Consider the following 26962-nt stretch of genomic DNA (forward strand, 5'->3'; position numbering starts at 1 on the left):
GTTTCCAGTGTGTGGACCCTGGCCTGCCTCCCCTTCTGTCCCCAGCCCACGCTCACCTCACCAGGGAGGCTTCCTCCTGGTCCGCTCAGCTTGTGTCGTCATCTCACTGGACAAGTCTTGACAGAGCTGTGTCCATCCAAGACAGAGCTGTGTCCGTCCAACACAGAGCTGTGTCCGTCCAACACAGAGCTGTGTCCGTCCAACACAGAGCTGTGTCCGTCCAACACAGAGCTGTGTCCGTCCAACACAGAGCTGTGTCCGTCCAACACAGAGCTGTGTCCGTCCAACACAGAGCTGGGAACCCCTCTCAGCAACTTATTGGATTTGTTCTGTATTTTTATTTTCTCGTCTTGTAGTCAAACTAAATAGAATATGTTTCGGGTTTTCTTAGTGAATGTTATACGTGATGGATTTTCAAATCGCAAATCTGTGCCCAGTTTTCTTGGAATATTTGTGTTTTTGAACCTACTGTGCTGATTTCTCTTCCTGTCTTCAGTCTGTTTCTGCGTCTCTGCAGTCGTCTCCCAATCAGGAGCATCCTGTATATTCATTACAGATACAGAACTCTTCATATTCTAAATGATGATGGCAAGACCAACCTTACAGCCCTCTCGTTATTATGCAATCCCACGGAGAGCTAGGAACTACAAACAAGACTACATATCCTGCTATAGAAACTCCCAAATAAAACCTTATTACCTTGTAACTGTAGGCACACACCAAATGTTTACCAGAAACCTGGTAATTAAAATCTACATCTGTGTTAGGGTTGAGCCTGCTGTCTGCTCTGAGACGGGTTGAATGTTCTCGTCATTAGGAACGTTTTAGCTGTCAGGAGGATTGCCGATCTGTCTCCCATATAGAAAAGTTATTATTACTGAAGTATTTAATCCTGCAGCAAGATAAAAAATTATATCATCTTGGAGGTTTCCATATTTATTATATAGATGTGACTGGCTCCAGTTTCACATAGAGATTTTTACATGTATCAAGCTAAGGTTTACTTAATTACAACCTCCAGGCAATGCAGAAACCCTTTTTTAAATTCTGTGAATGTTAATATGCTAAATAATGCAGAGGCTTGGCTCTTCAAGCATGCGACACACATCTGGCGGCTTACCATTTAAATTACAGCAGCGAGAGGAGAGGAGGGCGAGAGGAGTGAAGACAAGAAGGAAGGAAAAAACACTTCAAAAGTAATTTACCAAAGGAGAGAAGAATGGAGAAATGTATTACAACCAAATTTAATTTCTTTTTCGATTTTTCCTTGTGTGTAATTGCGTGCATTAGAGCGTTCAGACTGAATGTTTGAGTCTCAGATTGTGTGAGATCTGAGAGGAGTTTCATAAGTTCCTGGAAAGATAGTGAAGTGTGCCTGCGTTGCTGCTGAGTCCAGACAGCTAAACTAGTTTCCTACCTGAACGCTTGTTCCCAAACAGGATGCCCAGGACAGGACGTTAAACAACACTGTGTTTGATGCATTACACACATCTACACAGCGTCTATATTTATTTTATCTACCAGCATATGTCTAAAATAAATAGATTTGTAAAACAAACAAACAAAAAATTATAATCTATTGATAATTTTAACATTGCAATCCATTCAGTATCAATCTCTAAATAAAACGCATATTGTGTATTTAACAAATTAACAATTGATTTTGACTATTCAATCATATATATATATATATATATATATATATATATATATATATATATACACACACACACACACAGAGTATCACGTTTTTTCCACAGAGTGCAATGAAACTTTTACTTGTTTTAAATGTACAACTCATCTTAGTAACTTGTCTCCATATTCACATGATGGCTATTTTGGATGAGAATAATGAGACTATTTTCTCATCCATTCTAATTTTTTTTTACTATTTTACTCTGTGCCAGGTGTGGTAAATGCTTGTAAAAAAATAAAAAATAAAATGCTTGTGTTTTTTTTTTCTCCAGGTAAGCATTCCGTGGCGGTGCAAGAGCGGCGAGGAGGGGGGGCTGATCCTGTGAAAGGAGAAGCTGGAATGCAGCACAAGGTAACGGCACAATTTAGGGGAAGTGTTCCTCCCAACCCCCTCCCCCTCCCAGGCCCTGCCTTATTATCTGAGATTTGTCAAAATACATTTCACACTAACAGGTATTTTTCAGTCTTCAAAGCCAGTTTGATGTGCTTGACATGCCAAAGCAGCTCAAATTCTGTGAAATCAGCGATGCCAGTGAGGCGTTCTTCTCCTGGCTTCCAACACGCCTCTTTCTGGCTCAGAGGACTTAAGCTAAATGAATCAAAGCCTGATGTTACCTGCCACACTTTGAAGTGGTAATTGAAGAATTACTTTCAATGCTGATCTGGCATTGCCGACTCCCATTCCGGCCTGCCATTGTGTCTTGTCTGCAGTCCTTTGTTGTTGAGATGTTCTTGTTGTGGTAGCCCCCTCACATCTCCCTCCTCTGAGCACCTTTACGATGGGGAAGTATCTCTCTCTCACGCTGGGCCCGTGTGCCTGGAGAACACACTAATCAACACTGACCTTTTTAATGAATGAGCTTGTTGATAGCAGGTTTCAGTTCTTCACAGCCATGGTGCTCTTTCTCTCCCCTCTTGTCCCCCTCTATCTCTTTCTTTCTTTTTCTCCCCCCTCTCTATTTCTCCCCGTTTCTCTCCCAATCCTCTCTATTTCTCCCCCTGTTTCTCTCCCATCCTCTCCCTCTCTCTCTCTGAGACTGTTAACATTGTGAAATGTCACTGAGTAGAGAGGCAGTTGTCTGATGATTAAGTGGAGTGATCTCCAGCCTGCCTGGACCTGGATCAGCAGGGTGGTGCTTCCTCCTCCCTCCTCCACAGGGCTAATTAAAATGAAGTTTTTCCAGGCGGCCATTTTGCCCGGAGGGCTGCTATCCTGGTTGGACACACTGTAGATATTGTGTTAAATGTATTGTGGAAAGGCACAGGAGAACATTGCCGTTTTTATATTTGTGCTATTTTTCCTGTATCTGGCTCTACCTCACTCTCTCTCTCTCAACCTGTTCATTGTGACCATTGCTGCTGTGTGGGTTTCTGTGTGAGCGCTATGGTGCCTTTACTCTGTCCAGACTGTCCCAGTTACCCTGCTAAGACTGTCCCAGGTACCCTGCTAAGACTGTCCCAGTTACCCTGCTAGAGGGAGAGAGGAGGGGGGAGGGGGTGTCAGAAAGAGGAAATAGAGGGGGGGGTGTCTTTCTGAAGGAAGGAGAGAGACGGGGGGAGAGAGGGGGGGCTCTTAGTCAAACTGCAGATCTCATTTCCATACATCAGTATTTCACTAGTAGCAGCTCAGTAAGCCCACCCAGGGGCACAGCTGACAGGACCTGAGAGAGCCAGGCGTTTACTTGTTGGCGGCTTAACAAATAATATCAGCTCTGCTGCACCTCGGTGAAATATTTAAACCCCACTTCCTAACAGCCTTGCACAGTGTTTACGTCAGGAAAACGACCCCACTGAATAACCGCCCTGGCAGTTCCAACCTTCCGATGAACATCACATATTTAACCTGACACATTCATCTCTCTGTGGTTTACCTTCCAGATGGAGGTGTGTTAGGCAGCGTGTCACTTCCTGATGGAGGTGTGTTAGGCAGTGTGTCACTTCCTGATGGAGGTGTGTTAGGCAGTGTGTCACTTCCTGATGGAGGTGTGTTAGGCAGTGTGTCACTTCCTGATGGAGGTGTGTTTGGCAGCATGTGACTGATGTCTTGGTTCCCTCTTCTCTCCTAGACACGAGGGTTAGGTTTAGCTAGTATAGTTCCTGCTCTGATGACAACACATATCTTGTCACCCCCCTCCTGTCTCCCCCCTCCATCTCCCAGCAGAGGGAGCCAATCAGGATGAACAACCCCATGGCACCGCACCTCCGCCATGCCGACAAACAGGAGACACTGTGTAACCTCTCCAAAGAAGATATGGAGCTGTACACCTTCTCTCTGCAGTAAGACCTCCGCACATACATTTCCCCCCGCACACAGGACACAGCAAGGCACATGGTGGCTCTCTGCTCACTGTGACGGCCAGATGTCAGTCAGAGAGACGTTTCTGGAATACACCAAAGTTTGTCTCACGTACTGGAAACACAGCCGCTAGGGAAGGGGAGCTTTTTGTTTCTAATCACCGATGTTGAGCTTGATAAGTTGTGTATCACCTGCTGTCTGAGGCCGGGACAGAGGCTGTCTGAGGCCGGGACAGAGGCTGTCTGAGGCCGGGACAGAGGCTGTCTGAGGCCGGGACAGAGGCTGTCTGAGGCCGGGACAGAGGCTGCTGGAGGGTCTGACGTGAGAGTCTGGGATCCTGTCAGACCAAACTGACAGGAAACAAACAAGTTCCTCCAACACCCTCATAACTTTTCAATTAAAACTTCACCGTTTAAACATTCAAAAGGAAAATGTAACCTGAAGGGAGAGGTTTGCCCATTTTACGCACTTGTAAAAAATGTTTGGACCCAAATAGTTGTTTTCCTGTCTCACTGTCTTGAGTTTAATACATAAACAGGGACGTATGAAACGGCGAACACAGCGTGGAGTTAAAACATGCCCCCTGTGTCCTACAACACAGGAACATGATGTCAAAGTGGTATTTTCCTGTTCGGGAAACCAAAAGAGATGCAGGTGTTTGTTTTTCATTTGATTTAGCTAGAAGTGCAAACCACACGCTCTGCTCCAGAGAGACAGAGGCTCTGGTGACGTCCGTGTTCCTACTGTCTGGGAGAGGCCAGATTAGAGCTCCCCATCTCGTAAACTAGATGAGAGGCTGGCAGCACCAGTGTAGTGAAAGAACTACTGTGATCACTACAGAAACAAGCCAGAACACATGACGACAGCCTGGAAAGAGAGGAAACTAGATAAATAGAACGCAATTAAATATTTCAGTGATTTAAGGATCATTTGTGGTTCTATTTTAACAGGCTTAGAGCTCGTTACTGAAGGTTGCTGGTCTCTGAGGGTTTAAAACAGAAGGTTCAGAACCACACCTCCCTGCTGCCCCTCACAAACCCTCCTGATGTCATGTGAAAATGAAACACTTATCCAGTACCTGAGTCTGTCGTGTTGACTGATCTAATTGTTAGTTGGAGCATCATAGTAGTGGTAGAGCGACTCATAGTATCTGTAAACGCTTAGTTAAGAAATCCCCTGTTACCATCCCCTCTAGCAGCCCTGTTGTGCAGTTGGACTAGCTCTGGGCTCCTCTACCTCTCCTGGGGATAGGGTTAGGCTCTGGGATTGATTGCTCTGTGTATCCAGTGTGTCGCTCCTCAGTAACTTCATCAGCAGCTCTGCTTCTGTATATGTTTCTTCTGCGATGATGGAGGGTTAGGAGGGATATTACTGCCACCTAGAGAACAGCGCTGAGCTCATCCACCTCCGAGGTGCTTCAGACTGTTCTCAGCCCCCCCAAGTCACACCGAGGGAGGCTGTACACACCACCACAATCACACACACACACACAGCCCAGCTATCACACTCCAGCACCAACTGTCACCTCCTAACGTGTCAGTCTACATACCGCTAAAACATTTATTGATTTAAAGATGAAAAATAAATATCTGAATCTCAGTGACAAGTGGAATTCATCCTTGATGAAAGATATGGCACATTACAGGAGACAAGAACTACATCAGATTCAGGATGAATCACAGAAGACAGAATGTGAGTGGCTGCAGTATTCATAACACGACTTCAACCTTCTGGCAGCTCTTAAAAGACTTCGGATATTCTGCAGTGTTCATAATACAAGAGGTCCTACATAAATAATGTTTTAATATTTGAAGTTTCTGCTCGATGGGCCAGATCTGGATCACTGCTCTCCTTCTTCGCAGTTTGATTATTTTTTCTCAGTTCATCCTCTCTGATTTGCATATACAAAACCGAGGCTTGGCCTCTGGAGCACCCCCCACCTTCACCCCCCAAAACATACATTGAATCGTTAAGACTGTAAACCATAAATCACAATTTCAAAGACAACACACAATGCTCCTTAGTGCAAGTATTGACAATAGTACAGTCAATTCTGGGCAAATGAAAATGGAGCAGGAATATCTTCATGAGTGTGCCTGTCTGAAGAGACATGAAAGCTCCTACTAACCTTCCTCCTTCTCTGATGTGTGAAAGTGGACGTGGACTCTGGAAGAACACGTAAGCACAGATATCAGAGAGCAGGGTTGAATTTGGCGTCTGAATTCAATAGGACCAATCTGCAGCTGGATACCACGGCAACAGCTCTCATTGTCGTTAAACAAAGTCTAACTGCATCACTCGGTAACCACATCAAAAACAACCTGTGCTATCTAAACATTCCAATATCTGGGCAGTTTGTGATCATTTGACATTTCTAATGTAATGAAGTTCCTTGACTCTGACTACTGAAACACTGTCAGGACTTCAAACTGCTGGTCCTTGATCCTTTGCAGCACTTTCTACATGCACCAGTCGTACGTTAGTTTGGATGAAAGTATCTGCTAAATGAATAAAAGGTTACTTAGTTATTATCTCTTAGTTATAGGACTGTAGTTGTGTAGGTTCCCTGTTAGTCACGCCTCAGGACTCAGTTACTTCTTTAACTAAAAGTTGAAATCTTTTGGAAGTTTTTCACAGCATTCATGTCAATCACACCCGTATCATCCAACCTAACACAGAAATGTTTCTGCTCTCGTTTTGGGGAAACCTGTTTTAATCAAACTGACTCTCACATAACAATTAGATCTAATTAGCCCAATTACCCGAGATTCTAATTACCTTAAGATGTACCCCCCAAATCTCATATCAATTATAGTGTGATTGTCCTGCCTTGGCATAGAGAGGAGAGAGATGACCTCCAGAGGCTGTTTCTTCACCCTAACCCTCAGCAGGGTGATATGGAGCAGAGCAGGGCTCCACATGGAAGACACAGTTGGGCTGTGTTCTAGGCAGGACTCTGCCAGGTCTGTGCAACGACTACAGACGATAGAACACAATACGACTTCCATCATGGAACCTTTTTCTTTGGCATCTCCTTTTTAAAACATCGCACACCACGGAATTAATTACATGCACTCTACAGCCATTTTATACCTTCACCAAAAAATTTGACATACATTTTATACCTTCACTAATTACATTCTACATCCTTTTTATATATTCTATATTTTTATATATTATATATATTATGTATGGTGTGTGTGTGTGCTACATGTTAGTGTGTGTTACATATTAGTGTGAGTGTATGTGTGTGTTAGTATGTTAGTGTTGGAAGTGTGTTAGTCTGTAGGTGTGTGTGTGACCTATTTTCTTCCAGTCTGAGTATCCGGGGAGCCAAGCAGCCTGCTCCCCAGGGCTCTGTGACTCGCTGGCAGAGTGGGTACAGTAGTGGGTGTGGGTGTGTGTGTGTGTGTGTGTGTGTGTGAGCAGACAGACAGCTATACACAGTCAGGTCACAACTCAGCACTGGTCTGTAGGGCATTGGAAGACACCCACCTACACTGCCACGTGAGAGAAGGAGAGAGAATGTCTGGGCTGACGACGTGCTGTGGAGTGATACTGTTCACCTCCAGGTCCCAGGGCTCCTTCCTGTGCTCAGAAGCAGGAAGTGTGGGGGGCCTCTGGGTGCATGTAGGCCTCACCTCTCCACGTTGCCCTGGAGACGCCCACACCCACCATCCTGCCCCCAGCTGTTTCCCATGACTGGCGTGTATGGTCAACAGTGGAGAGACAGGGGAGTCATACATGTGTGTGAGAGAGAGAGGTGCAGGACAGAGGTTGAGTCTCTTTCTGTCCATCTGTCTTATCACATTCCCTGAACGACACAAGAGTCTAAAACCACAGCAAAGATCAATAAACACCAGAGACATTACACTCATAAGAGTATTTCCTTTTTGTCTGAGTTTTACTTAGATGGACGGGGATGTTTAAAATACAGTGTTTCTCACTAATGTAGCACAAATAGCTATCATACTGGTTGAAGCCTATCTTGTTAAAATAAATACAAAGCAGTTATTTCCTGTTAGACAAACATGTGACAAGCAGCTCTGGACTGAACTGGTGTGACGTCATCACACCCTTTTGTCTCTCCTCCTGCTCAACACAGTCTCTGTTGTCTCTCTCCTCCTGCTCAACGTTGTGGTCTCTCTCCTCCTGCTCAACACAGTCTCTGTTGTCTCTCTCCTCCTGCTCAACACAGTCTCTGTGGTCTCTCTCCTCCTGCTCAACACAGTCTCTGTGGTCTCTTCATCCTCTGGTGGACTTTTCTCACAAGTTTAAAAAAAAGGTGTCCAACAGTTGAAACATTTTGAACTTTTTTTTTTTTTTTTACCTTGTTTTTGATGTTTGTTTTGGTAGCCTATATGTTATATATACATTTGTTTTCAACCTTTGGAAACGTTTATTTATTTGTTTACTTTTTGTGGAAACTTTTTTTCAAACCCTTTTTTTCAATAATACCAATACAAATACAAATAAACTTTTAAACCATGTTTTGGATGTTTGTTTTGGCAGCATATATGTTAGTTAAAGGAAGTAACGAAGTACAAATACTGGAAAGACAACAGACTGTTTCGAAAACAAAGTTTCCAAAGGTTGAAAAAATATTTGCGAAAATCAGGTTTTGAAAAAAGTTTGCAACCCTCTCCCCCTCTGCCTCCCCCCTGTCTTTCTCTCTCCCCCCTCTGCCTCCCTCCTCTCTCTTTCCTGCCTCCCTCCTCTCTCTTTCCTGCCTCCCTCCTCTCTCTTTCCTGCCTCCCTCCTCTCTCTTTCCTGCCTCCCTCCTCTCTCTTTCCTGCCTCCCTCCTCTCTCTTTCCTGCCTCCCTCCTCTCTCTTTCCTGCCTCCCTCCTCTCTCTTTCCTGCCTCCCTCCTCTCTCTTTCCTGCCTCCCTCCTCTCTCTTTCCTGCCTCCCTCCTCTCTCTTTCCTGCCTCCCTCCTCTCTCTTTCCTGCCTCCCTCCTCTCTCTTTCCTGCCTCCCTCCTCTCTCTTTCCTGCCTCCCTCCTCTCTCTTTCCTGCCTCCCTCCTCTCTCTTTCCTGCCTCCCTCCTCTCTCTTTCCTGCCTCCCTCCTCTCTCTTTCCTGCCTCCCTCCTCTCTCTTTCCTGCCTCCCTCCTCTCTCTTTCCTGCCTCCCTCCTCTCTCTTTCCTGCCTCCCTCCTCTCTCTTTCCTGCCTCCCTCCTCTTTCTTTCCTGCCTCCCTCCTCTCTCTTTCCTGCCTCCCTCCTCTCTCTTTCCTGCCTCCCTCCTCTCTCTTTCCTGCCTCCCTCCTCTCTCTTTCCTGCCTCCCTCCTCTCTCTTTCCTGCCTCCCTCCTCTCTCTTTCCTGCCTCCCTCCTCTCTCTTTCCTGCCTCCCTCCTCTCTCTTTCCTGCCTCCCTCCTCTCTCTTTCCTGCCTCCCTCCTCTCTCTTTCCTGCCTCCCTCCTCTCTCTTTCCTGCCTCCCTCCTCTCTCTTTCCTGCCTCCCTCCTCTCTCTTTCCTGCCTCCCTCTCTATGGTGATTCTCTTGTTGTAATAATGTAAGGTCAGGAGAGGAGGAACCTATTCTATGTACAGATTCTGGCCTCCTTCCTGCCTCCCTCCTCTCTCTTTCCTGCCTCCCTCCTCTCTCTTTCCTGCCTCCCTCCTCTCTCTTTCCTGCCTCCCTCCTCTCTCTTTCCTGCCTCCCTCTCTATGGTGATTCTCTTGTTGTAATAATGTAAGGTCAGGAGAGGAGGAACCTATTCTATGTACAGATTCTGGCCTCCCCATCTATCTCTCCGGTTCTGCCTCCCCCTGTCTGCCTCCCCATCTATCTCTCCGGTTCTGCCTCCCCCTGTCTGCCTCCCCCATCTCTATCTCTCCCTCTCTACCTCCCTCCCCCCTAGAAGGATGTCTGTCAGGATCCCGTCCTGGTTAGTTGTATTGTCAGGCCCAGGCCTCCTACCATGCTGGCAGACCTGGGATTACGTTTAAAGGTCAGAATTATACCATTAGGTTATGGAAAGACTACCGGCTCCTAATGTTCTGTGTTTAAGGAGTGAGAGAGGTGTGCGTGTGGTGAAACGTATGTTTGGTCATGTGTGTGTGTTAGTGTATAGGTGTGTGTGAGTGTATAGGTGTGTGTTAGTGTATAGGTTAGGGCTGGGCGATAAATCGATAAAAATAATTAACGAAGCAATGACTTCCCTCAATAAAGATATCTTAACATTAATACATTTTCAATCATATCGATAATGTCATTAGAGAATAATTAGGAATAGCAGTCCATTTAATTTCTGTGATACAGCAGGAAGTTGCGGAGAAATGGTAGCGTACTGTACGCTCACTAAAATATACTGAGCACCTCAAGTGTAGTAGCTAATGTTAACTGCGGAAAATGAGTCTTATTGCCGAAAACAGTGTTAGCGATAGCCATAGCAAGGGAGCAACTTCCAATGAAGAAATTATTGATAAAAAGGGTTCGTCTTCTTCAGTTATTTGGAAGTTGTTTGGCTTTTTGAAATCCAACAAAGAGCAGAGCAATGTTCGGTGCAAATTGGAGTAGTAAACAAACAGGTGGCTACCAAGTCTGGTAATACGACAAACTGTAAATGTGGACTTCTTGTTTTAACAAATCTCTGCTTACAAAAGCGTTGGTAGATCTGTCAAAGTCCATAATTGTTTTTTAATATAATATAACAACACGTAGGAAAGTCCCAAATCAAACACGATGAATCTGGAGCAGACACCATGTTGTCAACATCTCCAAGGCAACCGCTTGCTAGGTCCGTAAATTGTCTGCTGACCTCTGGAGAAGTCTGCAAACGGTTTTGCCGACTTCTTAGAATGTCTCTGGACCAATAAGAACAGCGTATTGGTCCAATTATAATACGAGTATGTAAAAAACCTTTTTTACCACCTGAAGCAAAATCACTCGTTGGAACATGCAGAAAGTGTGAGTTGGCGCCAATGTATTGATAGGTAGACTATTGATAAAAAGCAAGGTTTAAAAAGTTAAAGTTAATTGACCCCAGGTACGTGCTCCCTGGCCGCAACACATTTCTCTCACACCGCTCTGCCTAAACTTTATGCTGAGTGTAGGGAAAAAGTTAAGGAAGAGACTTATTTTGCTACTACTACAGATATGTGGTCTATCGTCGTAATTATCGTTATCGAATGTAAATATACACATCCTTATCGATAATAATCGCCCAGTCCGAGTGTATAGGTGTGTGAGTGCAGGGCCGGCGCGAGTACCTTCGCCACCCTAGGCAAGATGTTTCAACAGCGTCCCCCCCCCCCCCCCCCCCCCTCGCACTTCTGTATTTTTCGCCTATAGCAAACGCCGGCCCTGTGTGACTGTATTGGTGTGTGTGTGAGTGTATAGGTGTGTGTGTGAGTGTATAGGTGTGTGTGTGAGTGTATAGGTATGTGTGTGAGTGTATAGGTGTGTGTGTGAGTGTATAGGTGTGTGTGTGAGTGTATAGGTGTGTGTGTGAGTGTATAGGTGTGTGTGTGAGTGTATAGGTGTGTGTGTGAGTGTATAGGTGTGTGTGTGAGTGTATAGGTGTGTGTGAGTGTATAGGTGTGTGTGTGAGTGTATAGGTGTGTGTGTGAGTGTATAGGTGTGTGTGTGAGTGTATAGGTGTGTGTGTGAGTGTATAGGTGTGTGTGTGAGTGTATAGGTGTGTGTGTGAGTGTATAGGTGTGTGTGTGAGTGTATAGGTGTGTGTGTGAGTGTATAGGTGTGTGTGAGGGAGGTGGTTATTGTGTCCCCAGTGTGTGTTAACGCTGAGGAAGCCTTGTTTACGGAGCACTGTGAGGCCTGTCAGTTCCACCGTCTTAATCGCTGGGCGAGGAGTTGGTCTGTCTATTAAAACCCACATGTTGCATCTCGCTGAAGCAGCCTGTTCTTCATATAAACACACACGCACACCCTGCCAACTCCACAGCCCCATTACAACACTATAGTTTCATCCACTTCACCAAATCACTCTGCAGCTACATGCCTCCCCACATTAAACAAGGAACAGCCAGCTATTAGTCAAACGAGGGCTTCTAATTAAGTGGAACATATTTGTTCTTTTCTTGATTAGGCTGGTGTATCTGGGCTCCCAGATCATCACAGCTGCAGAGGGTTGTGGGTAATGTAGCAGGGCATGATGTAGCTCTGCTGAGTCACCAGGGTCAAACTGCTTTACTGCTTTTACTGCACCCCGCATGCCTGCCGCTCGGACGATTTCTCAATGAAACTTGTTTATGTAGAACAGGCTTTGCCAGGGTCTCCGTAATAGAGGGGCTTGTAAAAGGAAAGATGTTCAATTAATTGGGGTAGTGTTGAGAAAAATAACAACAATATAAAAGTTAACTGAGGGAAATGTAGTAACAACTGAAAATTATAAATGAATAAAACTTCTCATGAGATGATTTCAATCTTACCCAGAAGCCCTGAGGTTTCCCAGCCGCTGAGGGAGCCCCTGGGAGAGCAGAGACCACACCTCAGATAAAACTGGGTTTGGCACTGGGACACACTACACGCACTCTACACTCACATGAAGGCATACAGACACAGACCCCTGAGTGAGTATGGGGATGGTGCATATGGTGATAGTCTCTCCAGTCTGACAGGAGCCGTGTTCCTGGTTAGTAGTCAGCAGGACTGGAAAGGTCAGCTTGTTCCTCTGAGAGGAGCCCACTGAGTTCCTCACTGCTCTGATTGAAGCATCTACACTGTGTGTGTGTGTGTGTGTGTGTGTGTTCAAAGCTGCAGGAGAGATCTGTGAGGAAGACATGCACACTGGGACAGATGTTTACCTCCAATAACCATAACAACAGCGCTCCTATCTCCCTCCTAGCGCCTCACACGCTGGGAAAGGGAGCGGCAGGTGAACACATTCATGTGCTGGACATACGTGCTGGTGAGGGGCTTTGATGATTTCTGGTTTAGAACTATTCCTTGAAAGTAGGGAAACATAAAACGTGTGTGTGTATATGCAAACATGCATAACTGACAATCAGATTTGCTTCTGAGAAACAGCGATCAACCTCTCTCACCACCTGGGATGTGAGCCTTGATCGCCCCTATGACATTGTCACGCCTGCGATCGCGTCCGTTTATGATCTCAGTGATTAGATATCATCCGTTTGAGAGCAAACAGCAACTTATCCAGACATCAGCACACACTGTTCCGTTCCCACTCAGGAAACACGTTATTTGACGTTTAACAAAAGTAAATAAAAGCGGTTTCAGGCCATTTCCTAAACAACGCCAGTGGCCCAATATCTATCAAGTGACAGCAATCAGCGTGACGCTCCAGAAAGGGATGAGATCAGCGTCTCTGTGGCCCTACATTACGAGTCACCAGAGAAAGGAGGAGAGAGAGAGCCTGATTACATTTTAAATTGAAAAAGAATCTATTTAGCCTCTTAATCTAGACCAGAGGTCTTCAACCTGAGGACCAGGGTTGAAGACCTCTTAATCTAGACCAGAGGTCTTCAACCTGAGGACCAGGGTTGAAGACCTCTTAATCTAGACCAGAGGTCTTCAACCTGAGGACCAGGGTTGAAGACCTCTTAATCAAGACCAGAGGTCTTCAACCCTTGTGCAGAACAGGGGGTCCGTGAGGACCAGGGTTGAAGATCTCTTAATCTAGACCAGAGGTCTTCAACCTGAGGACCAGGGTTGAAGACCTCTTAATCTAGACCAGAGGTCTTCAACCTGAGGACCAGGGTTGAAGACCTCTTAATCTAGACCAGAGGTCTTCAACCCTCGTGCAGGACAGGGGGTCCCAGAGGACCAGGGTTGAAGACCTCTTAATCTAGACTCACTTACCCATAATGACAACCCATGGTCAAAACATACTTTTTCAAATGTTGTGTGAATGTCAATTTCACTGGGTGGAACTGGGGTGGTGTCTGGGTGGTGTCTGGGTGGAACTGGGGTGGTGTCTGGGTGGTGTCTGGGTGGAACTGGGGTGGTGTCTGGGTGGTGTCTGGGTGGAACTGGGGTGGTGTCTGGGTGGAACTGGGGTGGTGTCTGGGTGGAACTGGGGTGGTGTCTGGGTGGTGTCTGGGTGGAACTGGGGTGGTGTCTGGGTGGTGTCTGGGTGGAACTGGGGTGGTGTCTGGGTGGTGTCTGGGTGGTGTTGGGTGGTGTTGGGGAGAGCTTCCTCCGTGTTGTACTTGTGATTGGAGGTTCGATAATGCCATCAGCTCTGTGGTAAAAGACTTCACTTCCTGTCAGCCATCTTCCTGTGAGGAGGCAGCAGCCATAGAGTTAATATAACTAGAGTAAGCTACTTTTGTCTTCCAAGATGGCGTCCCCATTCATTTCTATGAAAAGTGCTCAGTGGCGCAGTGAGGCAAGCGAGAGCACGAGACTGGACAGCGCCATCTTTCCACTTCCGACTCTTCCGGTCTAGCTTTAAACAGTGGCTTTTTTTTTCCCTAGCTCCGAGACTGAAAGTCTTCTATGAAAAAGCTAGTAGTATGAGCCAGGTTCGAGTTTCGAACAATTTTTTTTTTGGGGGGGAGATAGTTTTGTAAATGTTGACTGAAGTTAATAGAATAAAAACGACCGGAAGAGTCGGAAGTCAAACACGAAATGCAATTCCACCTACATCCACCGGGGTCGTTGCTTCAAGCCGAGGGGCGAGGGGTGGGGGCTTGGCAGCAGCACCCTCTTCCTTCATCATCAGTATCTTCATGACACGGAGGATGCTGTCCTGTTGGATTTGGTGTGTCTGTATGATGAGGTCTGACAGGAGGGCATCTTGCCTGTGTCGCTGACACATCGCTTTGTTGTCTACTGTGTTATTTCACTTTTGCCGACATGCGGAAAGCATTTTTTGTACGACAAGACAAATCTTTGTGTTGTGTCAAAGAGGGGGAGCTGGTCACCCAGACACACACACACTGCAGTCTGCACACTGCTTTCAGTACACACTACTGCATTCTGACTACTAAAATATTGTGTGTGTAGACAGCAGACTCTGGGTGTTGTGTGTGTGTGTAGACAGCAGACTCTGGGTGTTGTGTTGTGTGTGTTGTAGCGTGGTTTGCACGGTTAAGATTAGCAATACTTAGTTTATAATAAAGTATAGTAGTTCTTGGGGGCACCACCTCTGATTCGTGGCAGGTACAAGGGAAACCTTGTTTAATAATATTGAATAATAGCACTCGTAATAATCAGTCTAATCTTAAGTAGTGAATTCTATGAAAGTAGAGCCGATCATATAACGTGTGAGATGAGCAAGTATTATACACAATGATTTATTTAAGATAATGTAATTATAGTGAACACATACCAGGTAAGTTATGGGTTAGTTGGGCTAAAGCAGTACAGTAGGCCTAGATTCTAAAGAGAGCGCACTACACAATGGTTGCGTAGAGCGCGTGTGAAGGGGGAGGGGGAGAAGTTGAGGAAGAGGTAGAGAGGAAGAGGCTTCTATAGTAACAATGGACGATCAATGGCGACTGACCCAACGATGGTTAGGTAAATCATTTGTAAAATACAATCAAACATCAACAATTAAATCACAACATGCCAATATGTCACAAGTAAGAAATATTGCAAATCGCAGTTACTTTGTCGGTTTGAAGAACGGAATCGATGGTTTGTTATGTCCAACAAATAGAAAACGGAATCTCTCGTCAAAGTTCCGGGCGCAAAGTGAATGTGCAGGTTATGAGGAAATACACTAGAGTGTGCACCTCCAGTTACTCCTACGAACGAGCGGGGGTGATTGTACGTTTGGGGGTTATATACCCCAAAGAACAGGGGGTCATCCCTGTGAAGGTGACCTCTCTCATTGGCCAGTTACTTCCACCTGGGCGTCGTCCTGGGACCAAGTAATTCCCTTTGTTCTGATAATGTGGTCTCTGTTCCTGACCCCATGCTGGCTCAGGACTTTGAAGCTCCTGCTCTGGGAGATAAGGACAAAGGGGGAAAGACCCTTCCCTTGTCCGGGGTAGGAGAAAGGTGTGGATGGTACCATTCTTTGTCTGTTGACTCTCTGCTACAGTGTAGACAGCAGACTCTGGGTGTTGTGTGTGTAGACAGCAGACTCTGAGTGTTGTGTGTGTAGACAGCAGACTCTGGGTGGAGGAACATTGGATAGACTCATCAGCAGTTCATCAGCAAGGAAACCTGATATCCTCAAATCATGTCCCCGTTTTGATGGTGGTCTCTTCAGGGGGCTGGAGATGATCATGTTAGCTGACTGTGACTGCAGGAGCTGGCAGCTTCCTCGCTGGATCCTGCGCTTGTTAAGCTGCCCTTGATAAACATCTGCAGCTCCATTCAGATGGTTCACAAGGAAAAAAACAACAATTGATTCTTTTCTCAGGTCCTGTAGGCGTAGTGTGCTGCAGGTTTTCCTGGATACAAACTAGAAAGGGAATCTCCAATGTGGAGGTGGAGAGAGACAGTCATGTCTAAAGAGAGACAGTCATATCAGGGAGAGAGACAGTCATGTCTAAAGAGAGACAGTCATATCAGGGAGAGAGACAGTCATGTCTAAAGAGAGACAGTCATATCAGGGAGAGAGACAGTCATGTCTAAAGAGAGACAGTCATATCAGGGAGAGAGACAGTCATGTCTAAAGAGAGACAGTCATATCAGGGAGAGAGACAGTCATGTCTAAAGAGAGACAGTCATATCAGGGAGAGAGACAGTCATGTCTAAAGAGAGACAGTCATATCAGGGAGAGAGACAGTCATGTCTAAAGAGAGACAGGCATATCAGGGAGAGAGACAGTAATGTCTAAAGAGAGACAGTCATATCAGGGAGAGAGACAGTCATGTCTAAAGAGAGACAGTCATATCAGGGAGAGAGACAGTCATGTCTAAAGAGAGACAGGCATATCAGGGAGAGAGACAGTAATGTCTAAAGAGAGACAGTCATATCAGGGAGAGAGACACTCATGTCCAGGGAGAGACTCCTCTCTTCCTCCTCTCCTCCCCGCTCCCTCCATGAAAGAGAATAACAGAGCAGGCCAGAGTCTGGGGAGGGGAGTGAGGAGTAGGAGGCACTGAACATGTGAACGTTTTTACATTATAAGAGTATTATTAGAATTTAAAAGTGTGCATAGGTATGCATCTGTGTTTCTCCCATTCATTAATGTGTGTGTGTGTGCCCCTGTGTGTGTGTGTGTGTCCCTGTGTGTGTGTGTGTGCCCCTGTGTGTGTGTGTGTGCCCCTGTGTGTGTGTGTGTGTGTGTGTGTGTGTGTGCCCCTGTGTGTGTGTGTGTGTGTCCCTGTGTGTGTGTGTGTGTGCCCCTGTGTGTGTGTGTGTGTGTGTGTGTGCCCCTGTGTGTGTGTGTGTGTCCCTGTGTGTGTGTGTGTGCCCCTGTGTGTGTGTGTGTGCCCCTGTGTGTGTGTGTGTGGGGGACAGCAGTGCTGGTGTTGTCCAGGGTCCTCAGCATATACGCTGTGCTCTGAGCATGCTCCGGTCCCAGCTGAGCCTGTGTCCATGGCGACCCTGCGGCTGGAGCTGGCCCCGCCCCCTGCTGGCCCTGCTGGTGACGGTGCTGACATGGCAGGTGAGGCTGTACCTCCACTACTGCAGCCAGGCCCTGATGCTGCACGCGCTCGCTGTGCCTGTCAACAGGTGAGTGGGCCTGCCTCACTTGCCTCTCCGTGGGGGGTGTGGAGGTCTGTGTGTGTGTGACAGTTAGTGAGGGTGTGTGTTAGTGTGTTGGTGGGGGTGTGTCTGTTAGTGAGGGTGTTAGTGTGTGTGTGTTAGGGTGTGTGGGGTTGTGTGGGGAAGAGATGTGGGTGTAATTAGGGCTAGCATTGTGTGGAAATGTGTGTCTATGTGTTTGTGAGCACGGGCACAACACACACATACACCCTCTATCCAGTCCAGACCTCGTTTGGCCCATTATCAGTTTAACAAGGCCTGTCTCAGTGGGGGGGCGGGGGGGGGGGGGGGCACCACAGCATGCAATCCTATCGTCCCAAAAGTCTGCATTATTTGGAAAGAATTTATTGTTTTGTAGACAGCATTTCATAACAAACAAAGTAAGATGCCACAGTCATTACAACTCTGCCATATGTTGTTGATTTAATTTATCGCATAAAAATCAAGACTGTGAATATGCTTATAAGACAGGTTTTACAACAAGGAACAAACACCAGCATTCAATCATGGAAACCATTGTGACAGAACATGGGAAAAATGTTGACACAGAGAGAAAGAGAGAGACAGAGAAAGAGACAGAGCAAGAGAGAGCGAGAGAGCGAGAGAGCGAGAGAGAGAGAGAGAGAGAGAGAGAGAGAGAGAGAGAGAGAGAGAGAGAGAGAGAGAGAGAGAGAGAGAGAGAGAGAGAGAGAGAGAGAGAGAGAGAGAGAGAGAGAGAGAGAGAGAGAGAGAGAGAGAGAGAGAGAGAGAGAGAGAGAGAGAGAGGTGGATGGAGGGGGTCAACAGCGGATGACATGTTCCACATGTCCAGATGCCCTGGGAGGTCTACTCAGACCCAGAGAGAGGCTGGCAGCCAGGGGAGGCTAGGGGAGGCTGACAGCATGCTGCCCTTCCCCTGGCTGTCAGCCCCCCCTCCTCCCCCTCCATGCCCCTGGGACATCAGCAGGCAGCAAAGCAGGCCCTTCAGGAGCGCTCCTCTCTCTCTGGCCCCCTCACCCCTAGCACTCTGCACACACGCTTACGCACACAGGCATATGCACGCATAAACACACACTCACCCTGATGCTTCACAATAATACACACCAACACAAAGGCACATCATTGGATGATTCATAGAGGGCTTCTGATGATTCAGGGGTATATACTACACTAGACTGTATACATATGAGTGTATGCACTTGTGTAGGGGTGAGTAAATAGGATGGTATATATGTAGGGTGTGTGAAATGATGGTATAAACGATATAATACGTAGAGCTAGGGTTATAAATGATATATACGGATATTATTTACATATACGATGCTATATAGGTGTATAAATAGAGGGTTAGGGTTAGAGGTTAAGGTAGGGTCAGAGGGTTTTCGTTCTCGTTACTGGAAAGCTTAGAGCTGGATACAGATGTTGTTGGAGGACCCCCCCCTTTCGAACCGCCGCCTTCCCTCCCAGCCCCCCAGGCATCCCTTCCCCCAGGCCCCCCCTCCCCCAGGCCCCCCTTCCCCCAGGCCCCCCCTCCCCCAGGCCCCCCCTCCCCCAGGCCCACCCTCCCCCAGGCCCCCCCTCCCCCAGGCCCCCCCTCCCCAGGCATCCCTTCCCCCAGGCCCCCCCTCCCCCAGGCCCCCCCTCCCCCAGGCCCCCCCTCCCCCAGGCCCCCCCTCCCCAGGTCTGTATCCCCTGTGGGGTGGTCCAGGAACACACCCAACAGCCCTGACAGGTTTAATGATGAGAATCAGGTCCTGCCGGTTTAATGAGCAGGATCTGAACACCAGGCGCTTCTCTGATAACAACACGGAAACTAATGACCAACGACTGTCCCGGTCCGACAGGACAACAGCACGACGCTAGATTAGCAAGCTCATGAGGCCTGCTTCAAAACATCTTCAGTCCTGAGATTTGTGAGACCAGCGCTACCCAGCAGCATCGCTTCATTAAAACCTGACAAGGAGAAATCTGTCTGGCCAGATTCACTGATAACAGGACATTCAGTTCAGGGGCTGAACAGAGATGTTGGCTCATACAGTTTACAATCCCAATAAGCAGTGTATGGCAGTGCTGATAAAAAAATGCAACACTTTGTATTCATTTAGCGGACGCTTCTATCAAAACGACATACAAATAGTGCAGATAGAAAGTAAAGCAGAACAAGGGTCAGAAGTGCTTCCAGCATTTTTGTGGTCGGAGTCAAGGAACTCTCTTGACTTTCCCAGGGTTAGGCCTCACTGTCTGAACGAAGACCATGTGTGTACATGGAGGTACTAGAGAAGCAGCCGTCCTCTCCTGGTATCCTGATGTCGTCCCCCCCCCCCCCCCAAGGTTCCAGCTCCACGCCCACACGGTGGAGCTGCTCTACCAGACCTCTCTGCTCCACACCCGAGAGGAGATGGCCATGGTGGTGGTGGGACCCCTAACCTTGAACGCCTTCATGTTGCTCCTGGTTCTGATGGCATGGGGCTGTCAGCTGGCGTTTGGCTCACTGCCATCCGTCCTGTCACTGCTTGTCCTGGCTCAGGGACTCTGGACGCTCCTGGACCCCCTGGCCGTGTTTCTAGTGGACGCTGTCCTGGGGGTAAGTCACTTAAAATAACTTGGACACTTGTGCACTTTAAATAGGAGTTCACTCTATCTTGGCAAAGTGACTTTAGATTAAAAGGAAACAATGGGAGAAAAAAGCTCCCACAAGGTCGGGTTCTCTGTCTGTTTGGGCTGTCCATTTTCATCTCACATGACTTTCAGTTAATATTCAGTGTTGAGTCTGTCCTCGGAGACCGTGACACCTCAGACCATGTGTCTCCGCTTGGTTATGTCTGTTTCCACTGTAGAATGACATTTGACTAGAATCACACAGATTACACTATGCAGCAGCTTATAATATATCATAATGTATCATGATACATCATTGTAAAGGTGTCTCTGTGCTGGTGATGCAGAGTGCAGTTGTGTTTCTGTGTCTTCAGAATCTTGCCTACAGTCCGAACACACCTGTGGGTGACGCAGCAAAGCTTTATTGGCATTTCTACAGGACCAACCAATCAGGAGCAGCTGGGGTGGTCATCACCCTGTTCCTGTACACCGTCCTCTCCCTCCTCTCCTCCACCATCCTTCTCCTCTACCTACTCAGGTAAATCCCTCCCTCCTCTTCCTCCTCCCCTCCCTCCTATTCCTCCTCCCCTCCCTCCCTCCTCTTCCTCCTCCCCTCCCTCCTCTTCTTCCCCTCCCTCCCTCCTCTTCCTCCTCCCCTCCCTCCCTCCTCTTCCTCCTCCCCTCCCTCCTCTTCCTCTTCCTCTCCAGGTGGGTTCACATAAACATGTCACCATGTCCTCTCAGTCATTGAATATATTGTCTACCACTCCCCTCACTACACCACAGTAAGGATTGAGGTTTGATGTCACGGTTCCTGGATAAACACCATCGGTTTGACCAGAAATGGATAAGACTTCCCTCCTGTCATGTTGGGCTTTCATCCCAGTGTTGAAGCCTGTCTGTGACCTTCCTGGTGGCTGTACAGTGTCGTACCACGCAGGAAGAGCCCCAGCCAGCGAGGGGATTATCGTTGGGTTCTGGACAGAGCTGCCTGCAGGGACATTCTGCCAATATGGAACCAGACCCTCTGAAAACACTTGGGTGTTGCCTGACCACCAGCCCTCTCAGACACAGCTCCCCCACAGACCCGCGCAGCCTCGCTTTCCCTCCTCGGACCGCCAAAAACAAGTGTTGATCTAATTGCTTGTGATTTTTAAGTCGCATGCAATTATTTATGCAGTTCTGCATAAACCCAACTGTCAAACACAACGCATTTGTTGTATAGAACATGCTTATTGGTTGGTGGGGAAAAATTCAAAGGCATGTCGAAACTGGAAAGGTAGATTTGTTTTGATATAGCGTGAGCATTGTTAAGTTATGCGATTACCGGATACGCTGTAGTGCTTTTGCATGGTTGATCACAGTTTTTTGCAGACGTCTTGAATAAGCCACGGCTGCTGTAAAAGATGGGCTTCCCACAATGCACCAGTGCCTCAGATTGAGGTCATCTGTGCTCAGTCCTTGGCATTGCATGTTTGTGTTGTGATCAGGTTCAACACTTCCTGTCCTCATGTCGCTGTGTCTTGCAGAGGACGCCTCCTGAGACCCAGGAGGTCTGGGTGTATGGCTCTTACACACACTGGTGAGGCTGGAACACCAGGAGGACTGAGGCTGGAACACAGGGAGGACTGAGGCTGGAACACAGGGTGGACTGAGGCTGGAACATAGGGAGGACTGAGGCTGGAACACAGGGAGGACTGAGGCTGGAACACAGGGAGGACTGAGGCTGGAACACAGGGAGGACTGAGGCTGGAACACAGGGAGGACTGAGGCTGGAACACAGGGAGGACTGAGGCTGGAACACAGGGAGGACTGAGGCTGGAACATAGGGAGGACTGAGGTCATCATGGTTGTTACAGCAGCATGGACGTTCTGGTAGTTCGTCATGTTCTGGTAGTTCGTCATGTTCTGGTAGTTCCTCATGTTCTGGTAGTTCCCCATGTTCTGGTAGTTCCTCATGTTCTGGTAGTTCTTCATGTTCTGGTAGTTCCTCATGTTCTGGTAGTTCTTCATGTTCTGGTAGTTCCTCATGTTCTGGTAGTTCTTCATGTTCTGGTAGTTCCTCATGTTCTGGTAGTTCTTCATGTTCTGGTAGTTCCCCATGTTCGGGTAGTTCCTCATGTTCTGGTAGTTCCCAGGATGGGTCATCTAGGGTGTGTTCCTACTCTGAAATCAGACCCAGGTCCATTAAAGGAAGTGATGAAAGAATCACCCAGGGATCAGCCGTGGAGGAAGGTTCCAAGCACCTCTTATCGTGCTTGTACTAAATTGACAATTTTAAAACTGCGGCCCAGAATAATGACTTGTGCCTCTCTCTGCTGTGCAGCTGAATGTAGGCCAGGAGCTGAGCTGGGATCATCATTTTATGGGTTACTGTTTTCTATTGGCTGTCGGGAGAACTGTGACCTATTTCTAAAATAACCCCCTGGGATAAATGTATAGATAGAATGAACTGTTATCCTTTTTTAATTACATTTTAGTCAGCCTTGATTCATTGGTTGTAAAATCATTTCAGTGTTGCCTTTTTACTTACTCGCTTACCTTGCCAGAACCATCTAAGTAGATGTAGTCCTGTAGTTGCGCTGTATTATATCCACGATTACAAGCTGAAAGATATAAATATATATATATTATTTTGACGTTTTTGATGACGTGGGGGCACTTCAATCAATGGAGTCCTCATGAAAACATGGGGTGTCCATCTTGCTGTCTCTAATCATCTCAATACTACATAATATAACACATAATAGTATGTCTTATAATAGTAATATAATATTTACATGATTCCAGATATCTGTTTTTCTTAGTGTTGAATTCACGCAATTTGCATGTTTGCTAGCTAGGTGCTGGAGACCAGACTGCTAGTGTCTAGCTAGGTGCTGGAGACCAGACTGTGGCTGAGAGACTTCTGAGTTCAGACTGTTCGTGAGCAAGCTGGTCAGGAGTGTCTTACCTCTCAACACCCACAAACTCAAGTTAAAAAACAAGTTACTCTGGAAGAAAGATCAGTACATTTCTTCCATGTAAAATGGATTTGCGGTAGATGCATCCACATCACAGACCAGAACTATTCTGAGGATAATTCTTAAACCCAAAGAGAGTTTCTGTTCCAGGGTTTCCCAGGATGAGGATGGTGTGTGTTTCAGGACTGTACTACACAATGGTGGATTCCACTAAGAGACTGCATAAATGAATGAAAAGCTGGTGTTTGATGAAGAATGCAAGCTATTCTCATGTCTGAGGTCAGGGAACTAGTGAGTGGTAGCGTGGAAGGGTCTCAGGAGAGCTGCAGAGTGATGTTGGGTTCAAAGTTTCACTCGGCGTCATGCTTCACAGCTCTTTGATGTTAGTTTGATTTGAGGTATGATTACCCTCACGCTGAGCAGGATCTCTCAGGGAGGGGTCAGGGGTTAGCTGCTTCTGATGACTGGCCAAGATGTTTGTTTACAGCTTTGCTGTGGAACAAAGCCCCCCCTCCACTGTGTGATGTATGATCACTTTGAGACTGGGATCAATACCCATGCTGCTGTAGCCATGTGACTCACACCAACCTCGCCAGACGCATTCTCAATCAACAGGCTCTCCCTCGGCGCCATGTTTGAAGAACTGGAACATCCCGAGGTGTGTGTGTTTGTTCCACCCACACACACACACAGCCGGGCCTAACATACAGACTCCCTCTCACTGGCCAGTTAAGCAGCCTAACCCTAACCCGATGTGGGTCCTTCCCTGGTTACTGGATGGATGCAGGAACGCAGTCAGTCCTGTGCAGCTGTGTGATGGGTGTAAGACAGAGATATTCAGTGTAATGGCTGGAAACATGAGGATGTTTTCTCTAACAACGGCTTATTGGGACCTCCTGAGCATACAGAAACATCCCAATGACAAGTGTTGTTAAACGCTGCTCAGGCTGGTCCAGCTGAAACGCCAGGGAGGAGGGAGCTAACATGCTCCTGAACTGACTGGACTCTGGCGACCAAGCTAAGCACTGCATCTGTACACTCATGAATGCTGGCATTAGCTCAGTAGACATGTTGTTCCCCTGTTTCAGACACATGTCACCTTTAACCTTTACAGAGCTCACAGTGATGCAGCATGGCTGACACCCCCCCCCCCCCCAACCTCTCTTAGGCTCCACAACGATGGGCGCATGCTGGACCTGTTCCAACGCCTCACCGCCAAGGAAGGAACCTACTTCCTGCCACATGACCTGGAGCTATCCAATCAGGAGCTGAGCTACATCGTCAAGAAGGCGGAGCAGTGGAGAGGCTCCAACGGAGAGAGACGCAAGGTGAGACTAGAACCTTTTTAAGAGGGAGAAATGGTCGTCATCATGAGGTTCTTGGTCCTGGTCATGACTGGCCATAATTTGGCTTCTTTAATACAGATTTTAAGTCTTAGACAAGATACAGCACAACCTTACTCTGTATCGTTACATTTTCCTTACTTACATTTCAGAAAGCCAAGAATTCATCTCAAAGGTCTTTAGCTTCATTCTAATTAGTACAAGATAATTACCAAAACACTCGGCTAGAGGCTGCTGATTAGGCAGTGGAAACCAATTTCCAAAGATATTTCATTAGAGAAAGACTACTCAATCAACACACACATAGACACAGACGTGCTTATACACACACGCACACACAGTGGCTCACATCACTCTGCATCCTGTTAGAATAGGAACTAGCTATCCAAAAATTCAATGTCAGAAGGTAGGGGGTTAGGAAATTCCAGTTTGCATAAATGAATGTCTCCATGACATGATTACAATAGGAGGAAAGCTGTCATGTTCCTGACAGGCGACTGCCGTCCGTAGGAGATGACACGTGCACAAGCACAGCCCTTGCACTGTGCCGTGAGATGCTGAATCTATGCATAGTGATGGAACATGTGGCTTGTTTTCCTCCTTGTAGAAAATACTTTCATAATGATCAAAGATGGTAATTGTTTAAGCAAATGATATTCATGGTCCCACACGATGAAACCACAAATCAATCTATTAAGCTTACCTAGTCGATGATGTGCTGCCAAGATATATACAATCTGTTCCCCTCCAAACTCGATCAAAGCAAGCGATTGCTGGTATATTCAGTTCAAACTGTGTTTAGGTTAATCACATTGATAACGTACATTTTAATTATATTTGGAGATGCGTTGAGACCAAATGTCAAAGGATACGGAATGTGTGTTTCACATGTAATGATGCCCACACTCAACACTGTGACCCTGAGGTGAACCCTGGAAGCTCATCATGGTGATTCAACAACATCAACATGTTTCATACAGTGTTGTCTTGATGAATCAGTGAGCGTCCTGCAGAGAACTGGACCACGGATGTTTGTCAGAGACATGAAGACTGTGTTGGGGTGACTGTGTTGGGGTGACTGTGTTGGGGTGACTGTGTTGGGGTGACTGTGTTGGGGAGACTGTGTTGGGGAGACTGTGTTGGGGAGACTTCTGGTCTGCGGTCCTGAAACTCCAAAGAACTCCAACATGTATGAAGTTTCAGTAGGGTTTGGGTTCCTGTTTACTGAACCTCTGCTTCTGCAGTCACTGAGAGAAATGATCCCCTCAAAGTTTGTGATTAAGATGATGCTCCATTTAGCTGATGGCTCCCATACATTAGTCTCCTCTCACTGCAAACAATTAGCATACTTCATATTGTCCCTGATTTGGCTTTATTAAATGGATGAAATGCTAACACATTAAACACGTTTGCCGGGGCGATGAAAACTGAGGGTTATTGCATTTTATGATTTTTACATTATTCAGGCAGGCAATAATTCATAGAAATAAGATGGGCCTTGCCATTATTTCATAATTATTGTAGCAATTTCTCCCTGTAAAAAAGGGTCACTTTCCTAACTCAGCAAAGACATATCCTATTAAACTAATTTGCCTACATGCAAATTTTTTGTCATTTTTACCTCATTAACTATTTATCATGGACAGGACAAAACCTCCATGCAAGGAGCCAGACAGAGCTGAAACTAATATTTTGCAACTCTAATGATTTTTTGCATCCTTAATTAGATAGAATAAGGTTGATATGATTAGGTCGGGATGTAGTGTTTTTCATTAAAAATGCATTTCAGAAACTGTATTGGAAATGTGCCCTTGCAATTAAATAATGAAGCCAGCGCATTCCTTATTACAGCCCAATTAATATCAGAGGGGAGGGCATTATTTGAATAACAATGGGCTGCGAAGCGTTTGTCATCCTCCCAGGATGAAGGGGATGGGGTGGGGAAGAGGAAAGGCTCCTCCCAGGGACAGCAGAGGGGCTGGGGAGAGTCAGGAGGACATTATGATGAGGGTCAGGGTTTGGGCTGAGGGTTGGGAAGAGGGTCAGGGTTTGGGGTGAGGGTTGGGATGAGGGTGAGGGGTTTGGGGTGAGGGTTGGGATGAGGGTGAGGGTTTGGGTTGAGGGTTTGGGGTGAGGGGTTTGGGGTGAGGGTTTGGGGTGAGGGTGAGGGTGAGGGTGAGGGGTTTGGGGTGAGGGGTTTGGGGTGAGGGTTTGGGGTGAGGGTGAGGGTGAGGGTGAGGGGTTTGGGGTGAGGGTGAGGGGTTTGGGGTGAGGGTTGGGATGAGGGTGAGGGTTTGGGTTGAGGGTTTGGGGTGAGGGGTTTGGGGTGAGGGTGAGGGTTTGGGGTGAGGGTGAGGGGTTTGGGGTGAGGGTTGGGATGAGGGTGAGGGGTGAGGGTTGGGATGAGGGTGAGGGTTGGGGGTGAGGGTGAGGGGTTTGGGGTGAGGGTTGGGATGAGGGTGAGGGTTGGGGGTGAGGGGTTTGGGGTGAG

The 26962-nt window shown here is 47.0% G+C and overlaps 1 protein-coding gene and 1 long non-coding RNA gene across 4 annotated transcripts in view; one reads left to right on the plus strand and one right to left on the minus strand.

The window, feature by feature from the left end:
* ofcc1 (orofacial cleft 1 candidate 1) overlaps positions 1-26962 on the plus strand; it is a 60835-nt gene that overhangs the window by 14661 nt on the left and 19212 nt on the right. For all 3 annotated transcript variants that reach the window (XM_084703291.1, XM_084703287.1, XM_084703288.1), the window contains 6 exons: positions 1968-2047; positions 3854-3972; positions 17340-17555; positions 19899-20151; positions 20540-20703; positions 24297-24456. In XM_084703291.1, the coding sequence (XP_084559417.1) occupies positions 1968-2047; positions 3854-3972; positions 17340-17555; positions 19899-20151; positions 20540-20703; positions 24297-24456 (992 nt within the window). The remainder of the gene's footprint in view (positions 1-1967; positions 2048-3853; positions 3973-17339; positions 17556-19898; positions 20152-20539; positions 20704-24296; positions 24457-26962) is intronic.
* On the minus strand, positions 3982-6345 carry LOC146274615 (uncharacterized). The gene is made up of 3 exons (XR_014766330.1): positions 6120-6345; positions 5228-5931; positions 3982-4858 (listed from the first exon to the last, which is right to left on the minus strand). It is a non-coding gene; the product is annotated as an uncharacterized LOC146274615 (long non-coding RNA).

This window comes from Hypomesus nipponensis, chromosome 8 (genome assembly GCF_054491055.1).
Source record: "Hypomesus nipponensis isolate SF chromosome 8, ASM5449105v1, whole genome shotgun sequence".
In the NCBI taxonomy this organism is placed as follows: domain Eukaryota; kingdom Metazoa; phylum Chordata; class Actinopteri; order Osmeriformes; family Osmeridae; genus Hypomesus; species Hypomesus nipponensis.